The following is a 10,375-nucleotide window of genomic DNA, read 5'->3' as shown; positions in this document are numbered from 1 at the left end:
AGCATAACCGCACTGTCGCCGCCATTACCGCCACCGTTACAACCATTTCGTCGTCGTCGTCGTCGACGTCGTGGTGGTTCCACTACCCTCTGCTTCGTTGTCCTCTCTACTGAATTCAGATCGATCACGGATCACGCATGCGCAATCCTGGTCGCCACGGCGCGGTCGCGGAGTACGCGCGGACATCAACAAGCCGACTACTAACACCGCACTGGCAGACTGACTGCGCTCGAATAGCAGCGCCGTTTTGGTCCCCGTCTGCACCAGCACACGACTGACAGCTCGGATAAGGGTGGGTCACTTTTTCTGTGTGAGCGTGTTCGTCCAGTGGGTATTATTGCCAGGCTACACTCCCAGCCGACCGTTCTGTGCTTCTGATTGAGAACGAGTGTGCCACGCCTTCGCAAAAGTGACCGTCATCTATCACTACTAATAGCCAAAGAAACGGGCGCACCGGCGCTCAAGGATTGCTGACTCGACGGCAAAGTCAGTACATAGAGAATCGAACGAACGCCATTGTCATTACTGGCTATAATTGTTCGAAAGAAATCAGGTGAAGTTCGGTTTGAATAGTCCCGCCTCTGTAACGGACGAAGGAAGTGAGTGGGTGCGTAAGCCCGCGACGCGGGCTTGGCAAATCTAGTCTTTTTCGGTTCACCTTACCTCGGTACTCGAGCTCTTTTATGCGCATATAAATATTTGTCTCTGTGAATTTCGCGAGGAGAGCGATCATCGTGGCCTAACGAATACAACAACGAGTGCTGACTACGAGAAAGTTACGTGGCTGCTTCGAAAAAAAGGTCACTGTTCACTGAGTTGGGTCTGTAAGGGAATCGTTGTACTGCGCGAGTTGTCTTTCCGGTGTTTCGGTAGAGTGTCATCGACGGAATCGGTTTCTGACCCACATGGAAAATGATCACCGTTAACCACTGTATCAGCTTGGCGGCCACCTCCCTGCAGGCGTACTATTACCGTCGCCTCAGCAAGACAGGTATAAGCTGTGTAACAATATATTAGATTAGACTGGGAAAAAAACAAACAGCGGAAAGCCCAATGCAAACAGCGAGGGTCACGTGTTTAAATACGGATTGGAGCAAAATCATTACATTTGTATATCTGCTTTTGGGTTGACACATCTCAATAATAATGTTCCTTCAAAAAGGTAACATCCGACAACAAATTCAGTTTCAGAAATATAAGGTCAAATATAAGCCAGACGTTATATTGCTGTGTCTGGGAATGCCTGCAAAAAAAAAGGTACAATAGGAACGTTGACTGCGATTGACACTAGATGGGTCCGAGACTGGCATGTTAATTTCATCGTCTCATAAATCTCTATTTTAGTTAACTGTACTTGTAAATCTTATCTATACATTTCTTATCTATCTGTTTGTCTTATGAGAATAATGGCGATTGCTTTAAGAACAATTTATCATGTCAGAACTGGAACCGAAGAGAGGAAACGGGAACCTGACGAAAGGGCCCTGAACGTTTTCATTATGTCTGAATCACCGAAAGTATGTTTGTGCAGAACCTAAAAGCGCTGATATCGAAGCTTCAACCGAATGGTGACTTATGTCTATGATGGATAAATTTTACCCCAGAATTACGCTCGTAGTGAGTGCGAAGAAAGGTTTTATTTTGCGAGCAAAAGCTGCCTGCTTGTTAAGAGCACCTGGAGTCGTAGATCCTTTATATAGGTTTAACCTTTTAACTGACCTGAATCCGTGTAATGCCAATGTTCCTGATTGGTCTCTAAAATCACTTTTCCTTGTATATATAAAAAAAAAAGCAAGCGCTAATAACATCTCATGTAAAACTGTTTAGGTTACAGAACTTCAACTGGAAAATGTCCGACATTGTAGATTTCTATATTACGTTCTAGATGATGTTTATCTAAAACGACTGACATGGTTATTACAGTTTGTGACGAATAGGTTTCATCAACACAAAAACTGATTTTATCACTTGCTCTATAGATTTCCAAAGTTTTCGTATTGGTTTATCTATGGCGTAAGCATAACCCGTGTGATCTCTGTACTGGATATTCACGTACATTGCCCAGAGAACAAGCTATCTATGTGCCGCGTATGCTTCTAACTGCGACTTGCCGGAAAACTACAGCCCGAGGCTACTGAATATGCGGGGCAAAAATGGATCTTTTACCATGTGTGCTTTTGGGCCCAGGGTTATTGCCCTTCTACACATGGCTCTTCCTGACGCACGTACTAGAATTACAAAAAAACAAAGTAATATAGTAGAATTCAATAAGTTAACATCAATATAAGATTCTGGATAAAAACTTTTTTGATAGATTTATTTAGAGATCTACGACTTTAATCGACAACAACAATTTCGGCAGTTGCAGCAAAGGCAGGTATTTGATTAGAAAGGTCGTGCCTACTGGAGTTTTATCTACAAAGCCCCTAGCTATAAGGGAACTTGTACGGCTGAACCCTTCTACCTGATTACGACAGCTTATGGATATCACTCGACATTTTCTTGAAGAGCGATCAAAGTAAATCGCATCTAGATGTGTAGACTTATAGAAAAAGGGCTCTGTATATACGTCTCAGTTCGCCTGCGCAATATGCCATTGCACTGTAATTGTTCTATTGGATTCTCTTACTTCGGCTTCGATAACGAAGGAAACACTACGCCATTCCTCACCGCTAGGAGGAGCGTACGGGAACAGAAAAGATCAGTCAGAAAGCTTCCTGTTTGGGTCGTCAATAGATGGCGGACGTTGGATCCATTTGGACTCTTGTCTTGTTGCACATCCGTCCATGCTTCCTGCTAAACTAAAGGAATCGTCTTTTTTTTTGAACTAGTCATTTCCACTCAGCAGCAGCCTACACTCACAAGCTGTAGCTCACCTTCATCTTTATAATTATGAGCTAGTGGTATCATGATGATGGCCACGTTACCCTCCCAAATTCGTCAGTCTATCCACATGGTACCTCCGTTAATGAGCGTTGCAATGCCGTTTCTACTTGTCTTGGACCCTGTTAAGAAACAAGGCTGCATCGAGCTATTAACTCGACATGGAATTTCATACATTACCACTAGAATCTGCTTCGTCTGATTCATTTGCCACGTCATCCACACCATCCGTACACCTGATTTTTGTGAATCATACGTTTTGCTTAACAATCGTGTAGATGTACAGCAACGATTTGTATGTATCATTCGGGATGCTTGTTCTAACTCTTATGTGAACTGTGTGCATGTGCAGTCCGTAAGTCCCCTTCAACCCTACGTTTAATAGAAGTCATGTGAGTGATGCCTTATTTGCGAGCATCTATCCCCATAAGGGCTGGTCTGGATCGTTTTCTTTTTCGGTTTGTATGTGCCTAATATGTCCTTCGATTCAATTGATCGTCACTATGCCATTGCATGCCAGTCTTCGTGCTAGTATCTTTGAAACTCCATTTTTGACTAAGCCGTCAGCGCGTTCGGTTCCTGACTCGAAATCTTTTATATTGATACGCGCTTTCGGTATAAATATAGTTCGCAAAAAGGCAAACCATTCGTCAATTTCCAACATGTTGGCATACTACAGTATGCTTCCCCGATAACAGGCCTTATTTTCCCATAACCCTAAAAAGTCCAAAAAAGTTGCACTATTGCATAAACAATCGATTTCTGCGCTGTTGTCCGTGGTCGCCCCTATATTTTCGAATATACTTTGTATCATTGTCTCATTTTTTCGTGTGCTTATATCTAGACACTATATAAACCCCACTATATTAACGTCTGCTGTTGTCATTTCCGCATGAATCAAGCGAAAAGCAAAAACATTGCAGATCGATGTTGCTTTATGGCATTTGTGATAATCTTCAGCTAACGACTTGCTCACAGACAAATGTTTGCAAATGCTGTGAAACTTGTGTTGTCATTCGCTTCGATGCAATCATGGTATAACTATCTTGTATGTACAATTCATAAGCGCTGGATGACACGGTTTAAAAATGGCTGCAGGTGAAGGCTTACACCCATCACCTTGAGGCAACCTACCTATCCCACAAGTCGAATACGCGCCCAGCAGGTAACTAAACAGCTTTCAGTCGGTTAATCATCTAGATGCCTCCCGCAAGGGCTCTTAGCTACTTCCGGCTAGCGAAACATTGTAACGCTCATACTTTTCATACAACGGAAACGATATACGATTGGATGAGCAGCGCGATGGTCCACGTGTACACTAGTAGGAACACGACGCCGTGTCTGTCTGTGAAGTCGTGGAACGGTGAAAGAATTTTCTTTTTGACAGATGTTTCCTAGTTATGTTGATGAAAAGTGTATTTACTTGAGTTGTCAGCAGGTCTTCTATGGAGAAACTTTAGCCCATGTATGGGTTTGTGATTATATGTTGGTGCTTTGCTGCCTGCCGACTGTTCTACAGTAGAAGGGCTCGCTCAACGTCCTATTAGCGTTTCGCATCGCGACGGAAAAGACAGGCAGAAACGTTGAAATTTGCAATAACATTCCTACTGTTGTTGTAAAGCTAGGAAAATAGGTCTAAAGGAAAAAAATTCATTAGAAGGGCAGTTCACTGATGAGAGCAAAAATTTTCACCTTCTTCGTAGCTATATGATCTTCAATGTTATTATGTATAGTGGTCGTGTGTCGTATCGCAACATCATTGCAAGAGGAAACACAGGGGGAGCACTATTTCGAAAACACTACTTTCGCAGCTTCTGCGAAAGTATCTCTCAAGAGGGGGAGGGGGTATACCAACTGGCAATGCTGTGTCGCAGAAGCTTGGATAATAATTTTGTGATTTATATCCACCTTCTGATGAGTTTTCGAGATGCAAATCCGAATGAAGTTTCAACGAACGTTGATCGGTATTGCAGGCATCCACAATATTTACTGCGGGAAGGAGTATTGTATATACTTTCCATATGGGTATGACCGGTTTTTGACCGGATTTGCCACAAAAACAACCGAATAGAGTACGGCATCGCAGAAATGAATGCGTGAAAAATATACAAGAATCATTAAAAGCACAGAGTATTACAAAATATTGACGTGCAAGCCGAAAGTCTTGGTATGCTCGTATGGTTGCCCCCAAGGGACAACCATAAGCAGGTACTGGTATGAATCTTGTAATGTACAGACTGAAAAAGTGATAGGCCATATAGAACGAGCGTTTCTGGCCGGATCGATTATTGTACCCAGCAGGATCGTGTTAACTGGAGCAAAATATGGACGGTTGATAAGCGGTCTTCGCTAAACGAGATCTTTCCTCTTAATTTTGTTGCTGCGCACTCTTATGTGGCTCATTGGACACAAAAAGTGACCATATGAAAATAAAAGCGGTTTTTTGCCAAATTCTAAATTTTCTACAGGGCATAACAATTGCGCGGGTTGTGCGGGATTAATTCATTGGCTTTCGGCGCAGAGTCAGAAGCCAATAAAATGTGTTTCCTGGAAACTAGGTATGTATAGTCGTGAGCATGATCTGGATTCTTGAAAGTTATAGACCTTGTCTTCTGAAAGGTGTACCTACGCACTTCAGCCGACACCGTCTACGATAACTGGACAAGAGGTGTTCAACATGTGCCTCTTATAGAACAGATCGAGGTAACAATGGTGAGAGATAAAACATTATCAACGGCTTCAATAACAATGATCTACACTGAGAACCATGCACCTAAATAAGTAATATTGCAGTATCCTTTTGTGTCGGGTTACTGCAATGTTGCTACACCAGTATGACGACCCCTCACATCAGTTTATCTGGGGTTGTCGCTGACCAGTTACACACTTTCTACTATTTTATGTTATATCATGTTTCGTTCTTGAATTTTGCCTGGTCTTCAGTGGATCCACAATGCATGATTTCTTGCGGCCCTCTAGCTAGGCTTACTTGGAGCCTACATAGACGGAAATGTCTCGGAGTTCTGAAACGGAAAGTACACGCTTCCCTTCTGGCTGCGCTGCTGTAGTCGCCGGCCTTAGACCTACTACCATATTCCGCTCATCTCGGTTCCACTTGCGCACCTTGATTCTTACCAAGAATTCGTTACCGGCAGAGGACGAAGGCCAGGCAAAGCAACACAATGCTTCCCAACGACAGATCCTAGGACGAAATGAACAACAAATATGGTGAAAATTTGTAATCTTTGTGTGACAAGCTTCCAGGAACTTGCCAGCATCCCCACAACCAAACTCCCAGGATGTCACTTCCCCTGAAATCGTTATATCCTAGACACCTCTCCCAGTTTTGCTTAAGTGTTGATAGTGTTGGACCAGACTGGGCTGAGCAGAAGCTGCTTTGTGAGTCATCTTCTGTGTACGGCCATTTGTTTCATGTGAGATGGCAGCTACGCAAGGAACCGATATTCAAACTCGCACGGTCACGAGGGCATTCAGCAGCGGTGCATCCGAAGCGATTAGTCTCTGTATCTCTATCTGACGAAGAAAACGGTTACCTAGTAAAGTTGTCAGCTTAATCCAACTGAAGTTTAAACTCAGACTCATTAACGATAAGGATCGTCACTTATGTATAAACAGCATTTAATACGACTATAATGGTATATAGGACAAGGAGTGGTAGGACATGATTTGTCATTGCCATTGTCGTTTTAGGAAAAAGTATGCGAAAAGTGGTTAGTGAACCTGAATAATGCCTCGAAAGAACCGTGGATGAGATAGCTCTGTTACTGTTCATTGATAAATAACTACTATTATTATTACTGTTATAATTCCGTAGACAGCATCGAAGACTTGCTTTATTCTGTGAATACTACGCTGACCGCATTTACTACTTATGTCGCGAATGCGAGATCCACCAGCTCTTTTTACCACTTCTGATCGATACCTGCTCACGTATACAGATATGATTTATTTAGAAGTTGCACTTTGTGTTATTAGTGATATACACTCCGTAAGATAAATGGAACAACTTCCAAGGAGCGGAAGAGGTTCTCTGCAGATTGGTTGGTACCGTATGTAGGAATTGTGCCTGGGAAGATCGTAGCATCTCTGGAAAACGAATTCACCTTAGTTAATGCATAACTCTTTATGGTGGTTTGTATTATAGGGTTTTAGTTTATCGATATGCCCAATGTATCATGCACAAATGCGTACGAAATAGGAAAACCAGAATGCTTTCAGCTTACAAGTACGTTGTACGATCTATATCGGACCACGGTCTTCACGATTTCTGGTCAATGGTTTGTTATGCATCAGTATGTCTGCAGGTCTAACACAAGCTCTATGCGTGTTCTACGTATGTGCCATATGTATACTGGCGTGCCTTGAAAGCTCGAGAGATTGAACGCTATATAGTTAGCTTCTAGATATTGGAACTAACGCAGCCTATCACGCGACCTATCCTATCTAAGCATTGGGTAGATGGACGGGGTGACAAGCCAGAAGGGGTCAAACGAATCGGCTCAGCCACTTTCACTCGGCCATGAGTAGTTATCACACTTCGTTCCGCTTCATATTTACAGAACAGCCCTCCTGAAACAGCATCGGCAGCAGGTATATTGTACAGGTTAGACGCACACAAGCCTAGACATAGTTTTGGTGGACTAAAACATTTGAGCGTTGAAGCGGGTCGTTAGAATCTCAACCATTTCGATGCACTTCAACGGCATTACATCAACAGAGATTGATGGCGTCTTCTACTAAAAATCACTGCAAAATCATTGATACTGAGTTGGTTTAGGTATAAGCTGGAAGGTTGACGCTTTACAGGAAACATGTTTGGTATACCTTTTTATTAAGAATCTCGGGCCAGCGGAAAACATCAGTTGTCTGGATCGATGGCAATGATACCAATACCATTAGCAGTGATGAATGAGTGCATACGCTTTAGGTAATGATTTTAACAGTTGTTTAACAGACATTTAGTTTTTATATATAGTATTATTTTAACAGGATTTGAAGCATTTACTGTGGATAAAGTGGGGCAAACTGAAAACATGACAAATCGATTGGATTAGGGTATCGACCTGTGGATTGCTTCGTCACTGCAGATGCCTACATTCTAGCATCTCCTTACATGCTCTCAAAAATGAAGTACATTTTGACATTTACCATAACCTGAAACATCAGATTATTATAGGTCCTGCGAGGGAGCAAATAATGTCTTCTATAAAAGGCAAAGTGCAGCAAATTCCGGAGGACATATATGAGGGTTGCTAGGTTATAAGGTCGAGCGTATGCATCGATGTATAATGGGAAAAATTTGCCACCAAAGTCAACATCAGCAACGAGGACAGAAGAAAAGGCAGCTTCTGGAGCCTACAGCGACGATAACCAGAATAGTCGAGCTCGCAACAGCAGCACAATCGCTGCCATATCCAAACCATCATACTGAGAAAAATAGAGGCGATAATCGCAGTCGTATGACGAATGTCCTGCACACACCTTAAATAGACCCAAAGGATCTCGCAGCCGTCAAATGTCAAGCCTCTTCCGTAACCCTGCAGATCTACGTACCCGCGACTCTGTGGCTAGCATTACTGATCGTACGTGGTGGCAGATAGGACTGAGAAAAGGGGTAGGCGGAAGAAAGAGCCATTGGCTGAAAAATAAAATTTACCCACAGCCCTGCTCCTGTAGCCTGTCCCTTTCTTCTGCGCTGCTTTTCGAATCTTCAGATCTAGTTCTTGTTTGCTTTACAGTCGGGTGTGCAGGGAGTTTGCAAATGAACTGACGCCTGCCCCTCCCCTCCCCCCCCCTCTTTTTCACGCTGTGAGAGCGCAGTAAACGGCTAAAGTGTGGAAATTAAGGAAGGCGTCAACTGAAATCTCTTTTTTTCTCTAGAATATACTCTAGTCTAACCTGAAGTTAACGACTATAATTTCTACGCTCCTTTCTTTTTATGACAAATGAATTCAAAGATGACATGTGTTCAGCCAAAGTATAGATGCCTCTGTAGCTACTTTGAAAGTGGCAACATAGTAAGAACGGAAAGAAGTGTGATCATCAGTGTCTAATGCGTACGTGCCTCTGTTATGTCGATGACACCTACTGTCGAAAGAAGGCCACTGCTATTTTTAACAGATGCCAAGATATTGATAAGGTGCCGCGATCTTGAGGGAAAATAAAATATCTAAATATAAATGCTGGTATAAGGTTATGCTAAGAGGTGCTTAGGTTTGTAGAGTGGTCTGTTTCGTTTGTTCATGGGAGCTTCAACGTAGTGCGGGCGTTATTACTGTTTTTGAATACGTCGTCATTTACCCTGAGATCGACAGCATTTGCATGGGTGCACAAGGGGCAACATAGTAATAATCTGCCTTTCTGCATGCATGGTTGAAGAACAACGTTGTTTCGTGTTGAACTGATGGTTGTATTTTGATACAATGCTGAGAGAAAGCTCTTGAGGTGCAAAAGATACGCCTCAGGGCGTATCTTCAAAAGCTGTTGTTCGAAGCGTTATTTAATAAAGTAATGTGGCGCACGGTTCAATTGTACTGCCAAACCTGGAGGAGTACCAGAAACCCGTTGAGCTGCCAGTTTTCAAACAAGTTGGTAAGAAAAATCTGACTTTTGTACAATGATCTTAATGTGAGAGCAAAAAATCTATAAAGCTTTACGAATCCGCATGAACTCGCAAATGTGGGCATCGCAAATGATGTTTTTCCCTGGTATACTGAGCTCATATCAGTTCACTATTTGTTGAATGGTAACACGCCTTTTAATGGAGCATATAATAATTACATGATAATAAAACGATTAGGATCTAGGGGCAGAAATAGATAGTCTAACGAAGACTATCTATTTCTACTATAGACATACTATAGACATCTGGAATGTTTTAGGCTTATACAGAGGAATTATTCTTTCTTCTCAAGAATAGCTAGGCAAATGATCTTTTCATTTAAATCACCTGAGTTTTTTTTTCAGAATGTTCCAAACGATAAGATTGCGGCTAATTACACTTGTTTGTATATGAAAATTTCTCCGATGATTAGTTTCGGCCTATCGTAATTACGTATAATTCATCCAATGTGCCATGTACGGGTATTCCAGCTTTCAACATCAAGCAGTGATACTTGAAGATCCACATAAAGGCTATTATGGCTGGAAGCTTTGGGTTTCTACCTAGATATGGAATTGGGACATCGCTTGCCCCACAAGTCGCGGAAGTAAAGTAGATAGGAGCTTTTTTTAGTGATAGATTTTTATAGGAACTTCTAAGTAATGCCAAGTCTGCAGGTAGCATTGTCGGATTCGTGGGCATTAATATACGTACATTAATACCTGGCACTTCATCATTTTGTATCGTTGTACATTGGGATATATCACCTATTAGTCCATAGAACAGCTTTTCCAGCAGCGATATATAATTATAGTATAAATCATTAGCCTATAAAGGACCCAAGACTCTTTTTACGAGACGATATAAAAA

General features: G+C 42.2%; 1 protein-coding gene across 3 annotated transcripts in view; it reads left to right on the top strand.

The window, feature by feature from the left end:
* The first annotated feature begins 191 nt into the window (after positions 1-191).
* LOC111267167 (uncharacterized) overlaps positions 192-10,375 on the top strand; it is a 41,657-nt gene continuing 31,473 nt past the window's right edge. The window contains exon 1 of one of the 3 annotated variants that reach the window (XM_086971218.1): positions 192-991. In XM_086971218.1, the coding sequence (XP_086827344.1) occupies positions 913-991 (79 nt within the window). In that variant the 5' untranslated portion in view covers positions 192-912. Of the gene's footprint in view, positions 992-9,259; positions 9,496-10,375 lie in introns of those variants that run through there. The other 2 variants (XM_086971219.1, XM_086971220.1) reach the window with 2 other exon arrangements.

This window comes from Varroa jacobsoni, unplaced genomic scaffold (assembly GCF_002532875.2).
Source record: "Varroa jacobsoni isolate VJ856 unplaced genomic scaffold, vjacob_1.0 scaffold_1154, whole genome shotgun sequence".
NCBI lineage: Eukaryota > Metazoa > Arthropoda > Arachnida > Mesostigmata > Varroidae > Varroa > Varroa jacobsoni.
This window is presented reverse-complemented; position numbering and strand designations above follow the sequence as displayed.